Here is a 19,480-nt window from a genome sequence, read left to right on the forward strand (position 1 = left end):
TGCGAGTGACTCGCCTCCACGCCCAAAGCCTGGCTTCCAGTGCGGGGACAGGCAGGCTGCCTCCAGGGGAGCCCGGCAGAAGTTGGCCTCGGGGACACGACAGGGGCAGCCTTGGCCTCCCCGCGAAGCCGTACAGTGGGTTACCTGACCCATGAGGGGGCTGCTCCCGGAGAAGGGTCCTGAGGAGGCCTGTCCAGGGCCAAGCAGGAGGAAGCAAGAGCCAGAGCCTGTGACTATCTCAAGTCCCCACTCCTAGCTGGGCCCCTGTTCCCTCTGCGCCAGAATCAAGGCAGCCACTCGTCCCCCGCAGAGCACTTTATGCCCGCCATCTCGGGTAGCCCACAGCCTGGGACCTGCCACTTGCTTCTGCTCAGAACGGTCAGGTGGCCTCCACAGCCCAGGGCAGGAGGCAGCCTTGGGTGTGGAGAGCCGGGAATGAGCCCAGGCAGTCTGACCCCAGAGCTCAGGCCCCGCCGGGGCTGGGTGGGGGGCGGGGGTGGAGAGAGGGCGCTGGGCTGAGGCTGGCTGGGGCCAGACCGAGGACTCAAGTCTCAGAGGGGCGAGGGGAAATGAAGCCACAGGACCCGCGCCCACACTCACCTGACAGCAAAGAGGGGGAGTGACAGGGCAAAGGCCTTCCCTTCAACAGAGGGTTCGGTGACCTCAGTAGGCACAGGGTGGGGAGTATCCACCCCTCCTGCCCTGGGGACACAGAGTCCCCTAATTGAGGAGGAGGAGGACAGAGAAGGGCTCCTTAGCATGGCAGGAAAACCTAGCTAACCTGCCTTCCCCATGGGCTTGCCCACCTCACAGCCTCACTTGTCCGTCCCCCCCCCCCGACGCCCGGCCGGGCCTTGAGCCGGCCCCTGCACTGTGTCCTTGCCCACAGCCTCGCCGCCTTCAGCCCCCACCACTGGCCATGCTGCCCATTTCAAGGGCCAGCTCACACCTGCCTCCCCCACGGGGCCTGCCCTGAGTAACTCCGTGGAGTGGGCAGAGGTCAGGAAGGCGGATATGACTCAGAGTCAACTCACATCCCCCCCCAGGCAGCCGCCACTCTGGGCCGCCACGCCAGCCCTTACCAACAGGTGCCCACCCACAGCCCTTGGTGCTGTGTGACCTGGGGCGAGTGGCTCCACCTCTCTGTGTCTGTCTCCTCGTCCAGAAGTTGGAGAAATCCATGCTCTGTACCGGGCAGGGGTTCCAGAACCACCTAAGCTAGGCATTGGCCCCCCCTTCCTGCTACCACATGCCCTGGGTCACCCTGTCCTTACACCGTCCTTTGGGCTGGGGCCCAGGATCCAAACGGGGAGGCTGGGACGGGCTGCCTGGAGAGAGGCCAAAGGGGGTGAAGGCAGGGGCTAAAGGAAAGAGAAAGGTGCTACTCAGCCCCCTTCCCTCGGGTGCGGTCCAGAGCTCCAGCTCAGGAAACATCATGGGGTGGCCCCAGCTCACATGGCCTAGAAACGGGGTGCAGGACAATGGGAGGTGGAGGGGACCGAGAAAGGGTGTGATGAGGCTCCAGTGTCCCCAACACCGTACCCCCTACTGAGTCAGACAGAGGAGGGGTGAGCTGTAAAAGGATACTGGTGGGGAAGAAGGACACGGACACGTGCAGTGGCGTGTGTGTGTGTCTGTCCGTCTGTCTCGTACGTCTCTGCTCGTCTGTTTGGGTGTGTCTGCGTGTCTGGGTCTAAGCATGTTGAATGTCTGTAAGTCTGCTCTGTGTCTGCGTGTCTGTCTGCATGTACAAGCGTTCGGGTGTTTCGGTGCATTTGTGTATGTCTCCATCTGTCTCCGGCGTGCTTGTGTTAGTCTGTGTGTCCTTGTCTGTTGGCATGTGCGTGTTAGCATGTGTGCGTCTCCAGGGGTCTGTGTATTTGGGGGGAGGGGACTGTGGGCGGGAGGGGGCCCTGTCGATCCCTTCCCCACCTCCTCACGGCCAGGCCACAATTGGGACCCAGACCAGTTGGCAAATCTCTGATTTGGTAACTCACCCCTAGTGCTGGAGGCCATGGACCTGCAGGACCCACCCACAGCCTGTGGGGCTGTCACTGGGTCCGGAGTCTGGCTGGGTTTGCAGCGGAGAGACTGTGTCCCCTCCTCCCCTCCTCCAGGGCTGGAGCCAGCTGGAGCCACCCACGTCCCACATGGATCCCCAGCCAGGCCTAGCGAGGACAGCCCCCAGGCCTGCCGTTCAAGACGGCTGGTACACCCGGGCCCCCGGGGCTGGCCGCGCTGCTCCACAGACACCCACGGAGGGTGGGGTGTAGGGGGCAGCTGCTAGACCACTGAGTCTGCCCCTCGGCATGCCGGCTGGCCTGGAAGGTGCTGGAGACATCCCGGCCTTGGGCTGCGGCTGCCTCTCTACCCTTAGGACCTCAAGCAACTGAGGCACACTCTCTGGGTCCAGGTTCCCCTTTATAAAATGAGGACCTGGTGCCGGCAGGAACACAGCGTGCGGTTGCATAGTTGTGCACTGTGCAAATGCACCTGCTGGAGGTGAGGGAAGGCACTGAGGGGCAGCCTGGGCTCCGCCCTGCAGCCTGAGGGCCCCCGTGTCAGGGGGCAGAGTCTGGAGGAAGGGATGCATTCTTCCCACAAGAAGTTTGCTCTTTAGGGACTGTGCTTGGGGGTGGGGGAGGATCCTTGTTCTAAATCTCACAAAAGGGCTGCCCTGAGGCACCAGCCTTTTCAACCAGCCCCTGCCCCTCCCTGGCTCAGTGTCCAGGCGTCCCTCCGTCACAGACCCTCATCCGTCTCTAGAGAGAGATCTCTGTGACTGCCTGCCCCTCTCCCCCTCTGCCTCTCCCCACTCTGACCGCCGGCTCCCTGCCAGGGCTCCCGGCCTTCCACACCGACTGAGCACTCAGCACCAACTGTAGGAGACCCCCCGACAGGAGAGGAATCTGTGTCCTTGTCCCTCGTGTCACCGTGAGTCCAACCCGACCTCCCTGACTCCAAAGCTGGCCCGGGGCCCCTCCACTCCCGCATGCGCGCCCCGCACCCCCCCTCCCCATCCTTTTGCCAGCTCCCCTGCCAGTGACTGGACACACGGCCCGCTTCACTGCTCTTTATTTCATTAGGAAAGTAGCCAGGGGAATCTGGGCAGGGAGGGGTGGGGGTAGGGACTGTAGCCGGCTCCCGTCCTGCCCGCTGGGTTGGCAAACCTGTGAGGAACGGAGATGAGACCTGAGGGGCTCCCAGGGGGAGGGGGTCCTGTGCCCTCCCCCGGCCCTGAGAGCCCCCCCGCCCCGGTCTTCCACCCCTCACTCTGAGGCTGGGTCCCCAGCAGGGCTTGCTTGACTCAGGGCTGGGGATGTGGGTCTGGCCCACGCGGGGCGCCCCTTACCCAGCCTCAGGCTCAGTTGGGTGTCATGAAGCGGCTGCTGTGAGGTGGGGCTTGGTAGAAGGGATCCACAGCGATCAGGGTTCTGCAGGCAGGGGAGGGGTGGAGGGGAGGGGGGATGTGAGGCAAGGTGGGACCTGCTCTTCTGCTTGCCCCTCCCCTGGGGCAGCTCTCAGCCAAGCCACATTCTTTGCCTGCCAACTCTGGGCCATTGTCTTAGAAATGTAATTTTTGAGGAATTGAATTGAGCCGAAAGGAGTCAGAGTGAGGCAGAACCACAGTCCATTCAGTTCTGTCCCCACCCCCTTGCAGCCTGGCAGGGAGCAGGTGTGGAGCTGGCCTCTGGGATGGGAACGAGGCGGGGCGGGGCGGGGGGGGGGGCCGCCATGCAGGGGGAGGGGTCGCTGGGGAGAGCGGGGGAGGAGCCGGAAAAGCTGCGAGCAAGCCAGAGAGAAGAAATAGGCCTCTCAGACAGACGGAGGGAGGGAAGAAGCTGGGGAAAGGCCTGGATGCTGCAAAGGACAGAGCGGGAGGGAGGGCTGGCTACCTTCCCACGTGGGGGTGCAGGTGCCGTAGGCTCTCCGTGGGGTTGGGGGTGGCCTCCATGCGGGTGACCGGCTGGTTGAGGGCATAGCCTCCGGGCTTCTGTGGCTGGATGCCACCTCGAGTCCAGCCTTCTCGGTCCAGACCCTTGGGGATATTCTCGAAGTACCTGCAGCACGGGGTGGGGACGGGGGCGGCGGGGGTGTTGCTGGTGATAAGCTGGCCTCCGCCCACCTCTGCAGCCTCTCTGCCCTTCTTGGACAGGAATCTTGGCTCCAGCAGAGCACAAATGGCCTCAGATCCCTCCAGCCTCCTTGCTTTTGCTCATGCTGTGTCCTCTGCCCTGAGCCCCTGTCCACTTGGGGAACGCTGCTCACTCGGGAAGCCTGCCCTGGCTCTGCCGCTGAGCTGGACGGCCCTCCTTCGCCCAGCCCCCCGATGCTGCGCCAGCATTCGGGAGCAGAAAGGACAGTCTGCACACTGCCTCCCTCTCTGGCCCATGAACTTCTTAGGAGTGGGGGAGTGGAGACCCCGGCTCATTCTTTTCTCTCTGGGCGTTCCACTTTGCTTGCATTTTGCTGATGCTCCCTGAGCACTGGGCCGGGCTCTGAAAGGGCCACCATGAGTAAGATGTGGGCCATGCCCTTGAGCGTATGAAGTGGGGGTGCAGAGAGATACATGAGGAAGTCAGTGATTACAACCCCTGGGGAAGGAGCCGCGCGCGCGCCTGACCCCTGGCAGGAGCTCGGGAAAGCCAATGCGCGGGCGGGAGAAGGACCCCGTAGACATGGCTGGGGCCGACGGTCTGCCGGGGCTGCTGGAGGAGGGCGTTTGCCCAAGGACGGACAGGGACACTGTTGTCCGCCGACACCCAGCATGAGTCTCTGCCCCTCCCCCTCCCCCTCATGGGGACTGGAGCAGCCACCTGTGTCACGGACCTGCAATGTGGCTTAGGTGCCACTTCTCCCATCTGAGCCTCAAGGTCCCCGTCCCAAAGAGGGGCGCCAGCCCCAAGGATGGGAGGCAACTTGGGAGACCAAGTGGGGGGCCAGTGTGGACACAAGTGACACACGCTGGCACAGATGACAGATGTCATGCAAGGAGGCTCTAACCCACTCCTGCAATGCCCTCCCCATCCAGTCCTGGTCCCGGGAGTCCTCCCCATGGCTCTCGGGCCACCTCCTCCTGGAAGCCCTCCTGGATGCTCGGCAAAGAGCTTACTTTCTTGGGAACGCAGAGCCCCACCCCCCACCATGGACTGGACGTAGTATCTTCGCAGATGCCATGTTGCTCCACCCAGACGCCCTTCAGCCCCTTACTCGTCCCCTGCCCACCAGCCTGGGCACAGCATCAGGGAGAAGCGCAGAGGTCGGCTGCCCTTGGGCGGCTGGGGCTTGCTTCGCAAACTGTAGCAAGGAGGTGCCTGGGATTTTTAGTATGGTCCCTGGGGACCGCCCTAAACTACTGACCGATGGCTGTGGGGGTACCAGTATCCCAGCTCGCTCTCCCCTTGGCCGGGATCATTCAGAGTCGTGTGTTTGTACAGTTTTCTACAGCCTCCCCACGGGATATCTGGTTAATAAGCGCTGGCTTTGGGCTGCCTTCCTTTTCCCACACAACTTCCCAGCTCCCCCGCACTCCCCAGTAAGAGGCTCGCGCTCAGATCCTTGGCTCAGGGGCTGCTTCTGGGGGATCCCACACTAACACAGTGTTGGTCTACTTCACAGGCTGTGAGCTCATCACTTGTCCCAGTGTCTGCCTGTGAAATGCGTGCTGGCTTCACAGCCCTGGGTTTGGACAGGGAAGGGGGGTGCTCACCCTTGGTTGTAGGTGGTCAGGTATCGATTATCCATGTCAGGGTCATAAGGGTTCCGGAAGTAGCTGGGGTTGTTGAGGCTGAACCCCGTGGGCTCCTGCACCAGAGGTACGGAGAGGAGTTGTGAGATCAGGAGGGGGTGGAGATTTGGGAGTGGGGCTGGGCACCCCGGTCTCACCTTGTTCCCCACGGTCTCCCGGCCCAGCAAGGCAAAGTTCGTCTGTTGCATGCGCTGCGGGGGCTGGAACTGCCAGTGGCTCATGCTGCTAGGTTCTGGGCCGGGAGGGGGCACCTGCAGGGGACGGAGCCACAGAAAGGCGGTGGGTGGCCAGGGTGAGGCGGCAAGGACGGAGGGAGGGCCGGCAGAGGCACACGCGGCCCCAACTTGCCCCCAGCCCCAGGACCTCGCCCTTGCCCCTCCAGGCACACGGAATGCCCTGGGTCAAAGACACCCCTCACTTTCCGGTCCCTGGGCCTTCGCCCCTCCCCGGGAGGGTCCAGATATTCTGATCCTTCCCATCCTTCGGCGCCCAAGTGTGTCTGCGTCCAAGGAACCTCCCTGCCCCCTCCCGTGGGAACGCTCCCGCTCTGAGGGAGTCCCCCCCGGTCCCCGAAGTCCACTCACTCTGGGGTTCAGGGTCCTCTCCGTCACCCGGTTGTAGCCCGTTTCCCACTCGGAGCCTCTGGCCAGCACAGGCAGGAACTCGTCCCCCTAAGGCCGCAGACGAGCCCCCTGGCACCAGAGCAGAGCTGCGCCTCCCACAGTCCTCCAGCTACTGTCCCACTGCCCCACGGAAGGACCCCAGGCCCTGGGGTCAGACCGCCCTCCACCCCCAGGGGCTCAGCTTACATGAGGGTGGGACATGGGGAGGAAGTCAGACCTGGTGACACTCCGGCCAGGGAGGAGGACCTGGAAAGAGGCCCGCAGAGGCGCGTCAGCCCGGCAGCGGCAGCTGCCCCCGGGGCCTGAGCGCAGAGGGGGCTCACGACACGTGCGTGTGATTGGGGTAACCGAGGAAAGGGAAGAGTTTGGGGAGTAACGATGCTGAGTGAGAACCAGCAGCAGGCCAGGGCCCTCGCCTGGACTCTGAGTAACATTGGCTCTGCCCCTTCTCCTCTTTGGACCTCAGTCTTCTCATCCGTAAACTGGGGGAGCTGGGCCAAAGCAGTGGTTTTTACCCACACTTGTTCATCTCGTGTTTGAACACAGGGTTCAGCAGCTCACACATTTTAAGCTAGAAGTCACCCTGAGATTCTAATGGGCACAGGCCTGACTTACCGGGTCCCCAGGGAGGGCCTGGGAGGGGGGCTGGAAGACAATGGGGTTCTTGGTGGACTCTTCGGTGAAGCCAGTCTCTTCTTTGGCACCAATTGATTTCTTCTGCAAGAGATCTGCAAAAGACATCCCCCTTGTGCTGCCCCCCATCCCGGCCACCTAGCTGGCTCTACCCACAGGGCCTCCTGAGGCTCAGTGTCCCAGCCAGTGGGGAGGGAGCTGGCTCCAAGGATCTGGACGCCTGAGCTATAGGATCATGGGCACCAGGAAGACTCCAGAGTTCAGGACAGAGAACGACACGGGAGAGGAGAAGAGAGGCGCAGGAAGGGCAGGCGCCAACAGGCCGGGAGGCGGCTGGGGTCGGGATCAACAGCCCTCCTAAACCAGTGAGTCATCCTTTGGGGGGGTTGGCGTTAGGGCACAGGTCCCCCAGGCTGCCTCTGTACCCTTCTTTCTTCCTGCTGGTGCCTTCTTTGTCCTGCACCAGCTCCGTCTGCAACCCCCCCCCCCCCCACCATGTCTCTCCTTGTGGCCAGGGGGAGGGAGGTGTAGTGGGAGGAAAGCATGAGCTCAGACATGGGCCTACCTGGCTGGTTTGAAGGCTCCTTGAGATACTTGGAATTGTACTCAGAGGTCATGAAGCATGGGCCCTGGAACACAGAAGGGAGAGCACTGGGGCCCGCAAGGTGGACCAGGGCCTGGGGCCGGTTGGCGGCAGTGGTGGCTCTTCAGTGTTCTGAGTAGACCCGCACGGTATAGTCCCCGAGGGGAGGCCGGGGGACGGCAGGCCCGGCAGGCCCCTCTCTGATGGGGCAGCAGAACCCCACACTTACTCCCGGTAAGTTCTCCTGTGACAATGAAGCCCGTCCCACCCACACTGGACTCCCAGGAATGAACATGGGACCCAGGGACTCAGCTGAAGGGGGGGCCCAAGGCGAGGAAAGAGGCTAAGGGAGTAAAGTAGGTCTTCCCACCACACTGCACTGCCCAGAGCTCGGGGAGTCCGGATGGGCGAGGGGAGGGAAGGGGCCTCTGGGGTTAAGTCCTAAGACCCGAATAAGGAAGCCCGTGGTGACCATGCTGATGCTGTCTTGGAAATACCAAATATCCTTGGCTCTCCCCAGTTTTTCTAGGTACCCTGAGCCCACATTTAGTCGGCTTTTCGGTTGAGTCAGAGCAGTGCCCGTCTCCAGGAGGGGAAGGAGGTGAGTCTGGCCCCTCTGCCCCACTCACAGCCCTGACCAGGGGCTGCCCACTCACATGCCGGGCGTTCTCCCATTCCATCGAGCCCTTGCCCTGCAGCTGGTGGAGCAGGGGCACGTCCTTGGGCTCCAGCCCTGTGATGGCCTGCGGCCCACAGTCCTGGGTGTCAAAATGGACCTTCCTGACCTGGGAGGAGGAAGTGGCCAGTCACACTCCAGGCAAAGGGATGGCAGTTCATGTCTTGACTCTGCTTCTGCCCTGGACCCCTACAGAGTATCCGTAGCCTGAGGGGTCCCTTGACAAAGTCCAGTCATGTCTCTCCTCTGCTCAGAGCCCTGCAATAGTCCCATTGCACTAGGAGTAGAACCCCATGGGCTGACAGAGACCCACAAGGACCCTGGCTCCTTGCCTGGCTCCAGCCACCTGCCTCCTTGCTATTCTTTGTCACATCAGATACTCGCACCTCAGGTCCTTTGCGCTTGCCATCTGCACTGCCTGGAACTCTCTCTCACATCACTGCACTTAGAGGACACTAACTTCCCTTGAGTCTTTGACTCACATCTCCACAGCAAGCTATTTTCCCACCCTCCTGGCTTGCAGTTGCAACCCCTTCACTACTGCTTCACCCCCTGCCTCTTCCCTGTTGCATTTTCCCCCAGCACTTAGCACCTTCACATATAAAAGAGATGTTCAGTGGGCGCCTGGGTGGCTCAGTTGGTTAAGCGACTGCCTTCGGCTCAGGTCATGATCCTGGAGTCCCAGGATCGAGTCCCGCATTGGGCTCCCTGCTGAGCAGGGAGTCGGCTTCTCCCTCTGATCCTCCCCCCTCTCATGTGCTCTCTCTCTCTCATCCTCTCTCTCAAATAAATAAATGAAATATTTTAATAAAAAAAAGAGATGTTCAGAACACATCAGCTGAATGAATGAATGAATGAACGAATGAATGACAGTATACATTCTCCTGCTGGTGATAAGGACGATGATCATAATGTCGATGGAGTGAAGAAGATGGGGACGACAGTGACAAAAGGAAATGTGACATTGGTGGTGAGGATGGTCATGCGGGGTTGGAGATGCGGATGGGACGGTGGAGACCATGGGGTGGGGGTGGGGTTGGTGTTGGGATTGGAGATGGGGGTGGTGGGGGTGATGGCAGTGACAGGGACGGGGATGGAGGTGGAGGGGAGGTGGCGGTGCATCCGGGGATGGGGACGGAGGTGACACGGGTGAGCAGACTCCCAGCCGCATGGTGGCTCCGCGGCGCCCAGGCATCTGAGCCTGGGCCAACTCTTGGCAGGGCAGTCCCACCCTGCTGGGGGGATCCTCACGCTCTCCGCCCCCTCGGCCCTTCCTCCACCCCAGCCTTGGGAGGGTCCCTCTGTCTCCTGGCCCTAGCCCAGCACTGACCTCCTTAGTGGGGGTCGCCGCACTGGGCTTCTCCCGCCAGTAGCCAGAGCTGGTCTGATGCATGTTCCACGGCAGTGGGTACTTGCCATCAGGCGCCTCCAGGGGGCAGTAGCTCTGACTGGTCACTGACTGGAAACTGTGGCCGCCTTGTTCCCTGAGGGTAGAGCAGGAGCCACCCGGAGGCTGCAGTGCTTATTTCTGGAAGCTGCCCACTTCCCTCAAACCTCCCACAGATGCCTCAGGAGTCCGCCTGCCTTGGGGCCCCAGGTGGGTGCCATGCCCTGAGTGCCCCAGGACGCCAGACCTAGGCCAGGCAAGGTTCAGGGTCTCCATGCATGGAGCCCGCAGTCGGGCCGATGAGCTCCAATGGCCCTGAGCGCTAAGGCTCAGCGGGGCAGGGAGGGAGAAGGGGTTGCAGACCTTACCCCATGGCTGGGTTGTCCACGGCATCGAGGTTGGCGGGGTAAGAGACCACAGGCCGGTAATTGGATCTGTAGCCTGTGCCTTCGTGGCTGCCCATGCGGGGCCGGAACTCCTCCCGACCTGCCGGAGGAGAAGCCAGGGGACAGCACAGGCCCGTGGGGCAGGGGAGTGGAAGAACAGTGAGCAGAGCCTCCCAAGCAGGGCCCGCCACACACCCCCAACCCCCCCCAAGGGCCCGGGGGTCCTCGGGATGGAGAAGGCATAGAGCCAGGGGCTGGAACAAGAGCCGTGAAAGCCTGGCCCTTCGAGATTGCGGCAGCGGGGAATGGAGAGAATAGGGGAGGGACAATGTGTGGCAGAATCACGGGATGGACTCAGGGGAGGGGCAGCGGGGCCAAAGCCAGCCTGATGGGACAGGCATGGACACGGTTGTTGGGGGTGCTCAGGGGGTGGGTCGGTTCAGCTCGCTGGGGTCCCTCTGAGCGTGTGTGACGGGGCCCTGGGGCTGCTCCTCTCACAGCGGGAGGGCCTCCCCCCATCCTGCCCCGCGGCCTAGGGTGGCTCCAGCACACAGGGGCGCTCACCATAGGCTGTGCAGTAGCTAGTGGCATAGAATTTCAGGGGATCCGTGCAGCCCCCCGAACTCGTCTTCACATAAGGGGAGACAACCCCCAAGGGGACTTTCCCCATCATGGTGCTGTGGGGCAGGGCCCCGGGGGGCGCCTAGGGAGGAAGCACAGGGAGCCCCATCAGTTCAGCAGCCCAAGCCTCGGAGCCTGTCTCAGGCCCAGGCTGCAGAGGCCCCAGAGGTGAAGCTGGAGCCCCACCCAGCCAGGGCCTTCCGTTCGGCCCGTCCCTCTCCACCGACACCCACACCCCCAACTGAAGGAAGGACTGGTCGTCGTCAACACATAATCATATACACTCATTCCCCCTTCCCCACACCTCGTTATCTCCCCAGTTTACAGCCAGGAAACTAGGACGCCAAGTGATGAAGGATGAGCTCATGATGGGTGGGAGGAGCCAGGATTCAGGCCCCGGGGTATCTGACTCCGAGCCCCTGATCTTATCTGAATCCCCTCCTGGCTTCCTCTGGGAACCCAATGGACAGACAACCTCCCAGCCCAGCTCTGGAGCTCACTGCCAGCCCGGGGCTCCTTGTCCCTCCCTCAGCTTGCTCGGGGGCGGGGGCCTGGCTGAGGGACGTTGGCCTGGCCCTCCTGGGGCCCAACCGCAGCGGGCCCCACCCTCACCTGCCCTCTGCTGCGGCTCTGGTGAGAGGCTGCAGGGGACGGGAGCTGCTCCAGGGAAGCCCAGGCCCTCTGGGAGGTGGCCCGGCCAGGAGAAACAGTGTGTCGCCTGGCAACCGGTGCCTAGCAACAGTGTCCCCGCCTCTGAGGCCCTTCTAGGGCCAGGGCCCACTGAGAGGCCCAGCTGGCCGGGATGAGGGCGAGGTCCTGCCTCCTTGGCCCCCCAGTCGCCGGCTTCCCTGGACCGGGCTGGGCATTGTTGCTGTCTTTTGAGTGACAAGAAATAAAAGATAATCTCAAACCATCACTCCTACTTATTAAGTATCCACTTCTCAGCAGACACTTTCTATCCTTTATGGCCAATCCTCTGAGTGGCTCCTCCAGGTGGCTATTATTATCTCTCTTTCCACGCGGGGAAAGTGAGGCTTTAGACAAGCAGTGTCTTGACGGGCCAGAGATCTCGAAAACAGAAGGAAAGAGAAGAGTTGAGGCTCCAGTGTGGGTGGGCCCAGACCCCACTTGTAAGCCTCTCGGGGAATTATCCCGTTTCCTGCTGGAGCCAGATCGGTGCCAAGCTCTTCCACACACTTTTTTTTTTTAAGATTTTGTTTATTTATTTGTCAGAGAGCGAGAGCGAGCGAGCGAGCGAGAGAGCGCACAAGCAGGGGGAGGGGCAGGCAGCGGGAGAAGCGGGCTCCCAGCCAGCACCCCGGGCTCATGACCTGAGCTGAAGGCAGACGACTGACTGAGCCACCCAGGCGCCCCCTTCCACACACATTATTACCTCGGACAGTCCCCCAGGCCCCCTTATGGCCGGGGTACTATGGTTACGGGGCCAACAAGCTCCAGCTGCTAGGAGTGTGGCCCAACCCTGCTGTGTCGTCTCTGATGAGGGGGCCTGTCCCCTTACAGCCCCCCATTTCCTCCTCTTCACCGAGGGCCGCAACTGGACCCGCTTCCGGGGGGCTGTTGGCAGATTTCCTGAGGGCATGGTTTCGGCTCCTCAGTTTTTCAAAGCTGTATTCTCAGCCTGTTTTGCAGATGGGAAAGGTGAGGCCCAAAGACTCTGGCCAGGCCTCAGAGTCGGTGAAGGATTACAACGCGAGTGAGCCCTGCTCCCTTTGGGCCGGCCCCTTTGCCCCAAGGGGCTTTGAAGCCTGTAACTGTTTAACCGGATCTCTGGGGATGGGGTGGGAGTGGGGGGCCGCGATGTGTAGCATTTGCCACGTTTCTGTGGTGTAAACTCCCATCATGGCTGCTTTCAAACTACTAAGGCAAGGTCACCGAGCAGGGGGTCGGGAAATCATGCTCGGCCCCCTGTGGAGCCACCACTATATAGAATTTGCACTGGGCAGATCCAATAGACAGAAGTGACCTTGAGACCATGAATGACAGACAAATGTAGTAATATAACAAGAGGGTAATGACTTTGAAATATTTATTACCCTCCGGGTTTTTTTTTTTAAGATTTTATTTATTTATTTATTGACAGATTGAGAGAGAGGGGGAGAGGGCCAACGCAAGCAGGGGGAGCAGCAGAGGGAGAAGCAGGCTCCTTGCTGAGCAGGGAGCCCGATGCGGGGCTCCATCCCAGGACCCTGGTCTGGGATCATGACCTGAGCCGAAGGCAGACGCTTAACCACTGAGCCAGCCAAGCTCCCCTATTACCTTTGTTTTTATATAACTTATTAAACTGTAAGTTTATATAATTTGATTTTTAACAATGGCGTTCAACAACCAGCTCACAAATTTCCTGGAGGTTTTGCCTTTAACTCTCACGAGCTGGTATGAGTCAGCTCCAGAGCACCCCGACTCATAAGGGAAAGTAAGGTATGGATGAAGAGGGTGGCAAGGGAAAGGGGGTTGCCCCACCCAGGAGATGCCCTAGCTGCAGTCGGCCTGAAGTGACTGGACCTGCCAGAGACGGAGCCTGCCTGATCCCCGCAGAGAGGTCCTGGACTCAGAGGTGCCCGGGGCCAAGCAGAGGCCCCCATCAGAGTAACTATTCTGTTCAGGGATCAGAAGCTGCAAGGCCAGAGGTGAATTCACACAGTCCTGCTCTCCCCATCTAATGACAGAGGCTCCGGTGAGCCCCACCCATGAAACACACAGGAGGGTAAGACCTCCGTGGGTGGTCAGGAGAGAGGGATGGAGTGTGCATAGAAAAGTGGTTACCAGCAAGAGCTCAGACTCTGAAGCCGATGGCATAGGCCCTGGCTCTACTACTTAACAACTAAGATTCGATGCGTGTTACTTGTGCCTCAGTTTCCCTTTCTGGAAAATGGTACCTACCTATGGGGTTGCGGTACACATAAAGCACTCGGAATCCTCTGTGCACAGTGTCTAGCAGGCAGCAGGCCCGTCCCAGATGGAGATGAGGGAGGGCTCGCCACCTGGAGGCCCTGCAAGGGCAAAGGTGGGTAGCACTGGCAGGCCGGGGGCGGTGATGGGTCCCACGTGGCTGTGGAGCACTGTGGGAGGGGGGAGCTCAAGCTGCGAGAGGCTGTGCCAGGTCTCCCTTTCAGCAGCTGGTGGGGCAGAGGAGGTGGTGAAAGGCTTGAAATCGTCAGGAGCGATGTGAGGGGAACTCTGGAGCTGCTGGGGACAGCCTGGCGTGGAGCCCACAGACGATGGGGGGCAGTTCTGGGAGGTGTCTGTTCCCAGACGGAACTCCCATTAGGTCTGGGCTCCCAGCGACCCGCCGTTTTGTTTTTGTTTTTGTTTTTGTTTTCTTGCTGTGTGGCGACACCCAGCGGCTGTCACTCAGAACTGCAGGAGATGCAGCAGGTGCTGCCCTCATAAGGCTAGGGGGCTCCTGGAGGGAACAGAGGAGGGGGAGAGCCACTATCGCCCCTGCCCCAGCCACCCTGCCTCACCTGCCCTCCAGAACACAAGGGGCCGGCCTGGCAAGCAGGGCAAGGGCCAGAGCCTACAAGAAGCAAGAGCCTCGGGGCTGCTCACAAGGTGCTGGTCTGGGCGGTAACCAAACTGCGGTGTGAGTTCTGGAGCTCTTGGCTCGAGGCCTGTTTTTCTATCTGTAAAATGAAGCAGCAGACTAAATGATCCTTCCAGATTTTAAGTGGGAAATCCAGGGCCCACCTCAAGCCCCTCTTCCCATAACCGTTCCCATTTATTAAGCATTATTTTCCATGCAGGTGCAGAGCTGGGCCATCTCTCCACTCTTCAGTCCAGCCTTACGAGCAGGGACTATTGTTACTGCCCCCGCTTTACACACAGGAAGGGGTAGTAGGCCTCACGGGCAGGAAGGGGTAGAGCCAGCTTTGACCCCAGAATCCACGCCACGCCCTGCTAGAACATGCTGGCAAATGCATCTGTGAAGTGCTGAGACTGTAGCGGTAGACTCTTAACGCTCTTTGGTTGAGCTCAGCAATTTTCCAAAGGGACAGACTGCCCTGGCCAGATGGGTGACCTCTTTCTCCTTTCTAGACCTTCCCAGTCCTGAGCAGTAATGTTCAGCCCTGTTTCCCTCCTGTGAGAAAGAAGGGCTACAGACACCTTTGGGCTGGCCCCAGACACCAGCAGCTGCCTCCTCTCTGAAGCCTGGAAGGTTGAGGCTCAGGAACCAGCTAGAGGATTTTGGGGCCCTGGTGCACAGAACTCCACAGCCAGGACCAATGGGAGAGGGCCCCGATGGGCGTCCAGGGCTAGCGCGCACCACCCTTTGCTGAGTCCTGAATGGGGACAGACATCTGCGCTCCGGGATCTGGGCTGTGTGAGCTTTGGGTCCCCGGAGGAATATCAGCTCAGGCAAACGAGGCAGCACACCCCTGAGCAGGTGGTGTCGTTTGACTTTGATTGACGTGTGTCTTCATGACAGGCCTCAGAGGGCAGGGCCAACTTTGTCAGGAAGAGAGGTTCAAGGAGGGAAAAGCTTTCTAATACACCCAACCTTCTAATGGGGGAACAGGGTGCCCTGGTGAGGAGTGAGCTCTCCATCCCAGAAGGCATTCAAGCAGAAGTTTGAATTCACTTGAATCTGGATGACAATAATAGCAAACTCTCTTTTGGGCTGTTATTTGGTATCAGGCACTGTTCTAAGTGCTTCACATGTATTAACACATTCAAACCTGACCATAGTGAGGTGTGCTCCTGGGTGGGGTGGGGGGTAGCATCAGCACCTGCATTTTACAAATGAAGAAATTGAGACACAGAGAGGCTGCTTCCCTTGTCTGAGGTCACACAGTGTATAGGGGAGGGGTCATTATTTGAATCCAGGCAGCTGGCCCCAAGGGGCAAGTTGGTGGCTGCTTTGATGTTGCCTCCTGGATTGAACTAGAAGGTTCTCCAAAGCTCCAAAATCTGAGCTTTGATGGCAGTTTTCTTTTTTGAAACTTGTGCCTCCCTTGTCCTCTTCTGCACTCAGCTCCTTGGTCAGTGCTGGGCACCTTGGGGCGAAAATCCACAGAAGAAAGGTTTAAAATCAACCTAATCGGCCAAGATGACTAAGAAGCAGGAAGCGGGCCTCTGGGGTGCAGCTGAGCGGGAGACTGGGGGTGATACGCAGAGGGGGGACTCGGTTATCCTTTTTTTAAAATTGTGGCAAAATACACGTAACAGAAAATCTACCATTTCAACGGTTTTTTTTTTAAAGTGTACAGTTCTGTGGCATTAAGTACGTTCATGATGTCGCACGACTATCACCAGCATCCATCTCCAGAACTTTGTCATCTACCCAAATTGAAACTGTGCCCATGAAACTCTCACTCCACACTCTCTCGTGCCCCCAGGCCCTGGCAACCACCGTGCTACTTTCCGTCTGGATGAATTGGACCGCTCTCAGGACCGCCTGTGAGAGGGATCATACAGTGTGTGTCCTTTTGTGTCTGGTTTATTTCACCTAGCATCATGTCCTCAAGATTCATCCCCAATGTAGCACGTGTCAAAATTTCCTTTAGAAAAAAAAAAAAAAGGCTGTGTACATCTATTGTGTGGATGTACCACACATTGTTTATCCATTCAGCCGTGCATGGACCCTTGGGTTGTTTCCACTTTGGGTTACTGTGAATAATCCTGCTATGGACATGGGGGTACAAATATCTCTTTGAATGCCTGCTCTCATTTCTTTGGGGTGCATATCCCTTGGTGGGAGAGGAAGGGGCAGGAGGGCTCCTGTCTTGAGTGAGACCAGGTCACATCCCTGCTCCTTTCTGAGCCTCTTCTAGAACTTGGCTTCGCTGTCCAGCTCCGGCACAGACAGGGCTGTGTGATTTTCCTTAATTAACCACCCTCTCTGGTCCTGCTGCCTGTGAAAATAAGGGCGGGGCCAGAACAGAAGGCTGTGCTGTTTGTTTTGGCCTCAGGGCCTTGGACCTCTCTCTCCACACAGTCCTGGAAATGATGGTTAGCTCCACACCTCCTCCTCCACCCGTCCATCATCTGTGCCAAAGCCAGAGCGGTACCCCAGCTCATTCTCTCTCGAGGTCCTTCCTCACCACCAGAAACAGCAGTAGCCCGAGTCTGATGGCCTAAGTCCACTCTCTGTCTCTCTTTTCCTAAAAGGCAACAATTCCCTTGATGACCTGAGCACTCACTCTCCACCTCCCGCCATGCCCGCACAACTTCTTCTGGTTCGTTCCCCGCCCCAGGTGGACATTTCCTGGAAGAACTCCGGCGTGCTTGTTTGATGGCTCTTCCGTTTCTGCCTGTTCTTGTTCTTTTACTGTCTCCTCTAGGTGAATAGGTTGATCTTGCACGAGGTTTAAAAATTCATGACTCCCGGGGAAGATGAAATGAGACAGAGCAGAAAATAAGAACCCAATCCCAGGGCTCCAAGGGGATGAAGACATTGTCGGCAGTGATCAGCAAGGAACCCAGGGCAGGGGTCCAGAGCAGGGGTTCTGGATACACAGAGGTCTGGGTTCGAATCTCCAGCCCTGTGCTCTCGGACGCCCTTAACTTCTCGAAGGCTGTTCCCTTAGCTGTATGATGAGGTCACAGTGGTGAGGTCCCGTAGCAGAACTCACACAGTCAGGCTGAGTGATTCAGAAGAGACACATTTAAGTGCTTAGCACGCAGCCTGGCACAGAGAAAGCACTCGGTAAGTGTCTGGGATGGTTTTACATTCCCCGGCCTCCCCTGTGGTTTTATAAACACAGTGTGTCCACTCCCAGCCGGAGGGAGTTACAAGTGGCCGTGCATGTGGGTTGGAGACCCCGTGTCGGGACAGAAGAATGAAAGATGGGAGCAGCCTGGGTCACTGAGTCACCGCACAGAGGTCGGCTGCCCGGATCACTGTGGTGCTCTGTTCCGGCAGCTTGGGCCGACCCAGCCACTCTGTCCCTGGAACCTGCAGTGTTCCAGAAGGGGCTGCTCAGCCAGTGTGAGGCCGGGCACGACAGCGACAGACATCACGCGGAGCCCCCCACAGGCCTGACGCGCATGCGGTGTGAGCAAGCTCTCGGGGGCCACCACCATCCGGAGCTGGTTGTTAGCACAGCACAACCTAGCCCTTTCTGACTGTGAAGCCTTATCATCTTTCAACACTATTATTTCAGAATTAAGTGCAAAAGGTTGGGCATGACATTGAAAATCCGCCGTCCTTTCAGGCCTCGTTGCTGACCCTCGCTGTGTGTGGCGACCTGAGAAGGCAGCGCCTGGGGCACTCGGCCACCCCATGAAGGAGCTGCCCCGTTCTCACTGGACTTGGCCCAAGTGAGAAATAAAACGTTGCTTTGTTAAGCCACTGAGATTGGGAGGTGTATTTATGATCATAGGCTAACCGGCCAGGTGCCCTGCTGCTCCAGCCTCACCGCAAGCCATTTTAAGACCCTCCAAACACGCCCCTCGTTCTGTCAGCTCCTTGACCCCTGCAGTTTCCCTCTGCCTGGAGTGCCCTTCCCTGTCCCGGCGGTCTTCCTACAGCCCAGATCTGCGTAAGCCACTTCTCTGTTAACATCGCTCACACAGAGCCGTTCTCAAGCTAAACGAGAGGGTTCTGTGGTCAGAGATGAAGGCCATGCCATTAAGCGGTGTCGGGAGTCACCACTGGACCGCGAGGCTAGTGTGGTACAGACGGGGACTGCCCGCGCGGCGGGAGATGGATTTGGGGTGCTCTGGTTGCTGCAGCCCCAGAAAGGGCCTCCAGGAGGTGCTGGGGAGGATGCAGGTGGCGAGCACCCAAGGAGCCATGTAGGGCTCCCAAAAGGGACACTCCCTGATGTTTTAGGACGGATGGAGACAGACAGGTTTTTAACAATTTATGAACCGACATCACCAAGTAATGGGAACAGTATGTGAAGGCAGCGTGCCAAGCTCTTTTCTTACGAGAAGGCAAACCTGCAGAGGGCTCAGGAGGGCGGGCGTGCAGCCAGGCGGCCCGGCTTTACGTGCGACCTCCCCAGCTCACCAGTGGAGCGACCCTTGGGCAGGTGGCGTGGCTTTGGTGCACCTCTGGTTCCCAGCAAAGGCGGGATGACCTGGGTGCGTCTGCCTTTCTCTAGGAGGAGTAGGGAAGCTAAAATGAGAGGCATGCCTCACCCGGGACGCACATGTCGCCGTTCTTAGGCTCGGGAGAAAGCTAAAAGAAGCGTGGTCTTGGCTGTCCTCCTGACACTGACCAGGACACTGCCCACACGACCACATGACCCTCCTGCCACACGGTCGACGGGCCCTGTAGGTGATGAGGGTCACTGGTGTGGGTTTCCAAGCACTGACTATACCCGCATCACCACAACAAACCCTCCTGGACGCTGATGACCATTTTGTATGTGACAAACTGATAACTGTATCAGAAAGACAGTTAACATCTTTGGCTCTCTCCACCTACATACATATGGGCTCTTGGCATTCTCAAAGCTGGTTCATACCATGGTTTAAGAAGAGAATGGCTTTTTTTTTTTGATGGAGAACTTGATTTTCATTTTAGATATAAATGATACTAGGAAACCAAGAAATCTTTCATGATAGACCAGTCCTTGACAGTCCCATTTTTCTTAGTGAGGAACTTATTTTTTTTTTTTAGGAACTCATTTTTAAATATGAATTTTTGTAACTCAATTAGACTACTTTTAGCTGCATTTAATTTTCATTTGAACATTTTATTTAAAATTTTTAAAAATTCAATAATGTGGTTTTGTTTGTTTCCACAGTTACAGACATGAATTTTGACAAAGATGTCATAGCAAGCCAATAGGACAGGAAGTCTTTTTAATAAATGATGTTGGAATAACTGGGTATCTCTACAGAAAGAGAAA

At 58.5% G+C, this 19,480-nt stretch overlaps 1 protein-coding gene across 2 annotated transcripts; it reads right to left on the reverse strand.

The window, feature by feature from the left end:
• Positions 1-3,351: 3,351 nt before the first annotated feature.
• Positions 3,352-10,719, reverse strand: SAXO4 (stabilizer of axonemal microtubules 4). Of its 2 annotated transcripts, XM_028117850.2 has the most exons (12): positions 10,602-10,719; positions 10,020-10,137; positions 9,595-9,748; positions 8,245-8,373; positions 7,571-7,634; positions 6,988-7,100; positions 6,559-6,618; positions 6,334-6,420; positions 5,887-6,000; positions 5,711-5,805; positions 3,897-4,061; positions 3,352-3,434 (listed from the first exon to the last, which is right to left on the reverse strand). In XM_028117850.2, the coding sequence occupies exons 1-12, from the start codon at positions 10,708-10,710 to the stop codon at positions 3,365-3,367; spliced, it is 1,278 nt and encodes a 425-aa protein (XP_027973651.1). In that variant the 5' UTR covers positions 10,711-10,719; the 3' UTR covers positions 3,352-3,364. The 2 variants fall into 2 exon arrangements, with proteins under 2 accessions (XP_027973651.1, XP_087873963.1); XM_088017837.1 differs by lacking the exon at positions 6,559-6,618.
• Positions 10,720-19,480: the final 8,761 nt, after the last annotated feature.

This window comes from Eumetopias jubatus, unplaced genomic scaffold, assembly GCF_037043125.1.
Source record: "Eumetopias jubatus isolate StellerSeaLion01/CBP00866 unplaced genomic scaffold, mEumJub1_p1.0 scaffold_13, whole genome shotgun sequence".
Taxonomy (NCBI): domain Eukaryota; kingdom Metazoa; phylum Chordata; class Mammalia; order Carnivora; family Otariidae; genus Eumetopias; species Eumetopias jubatus.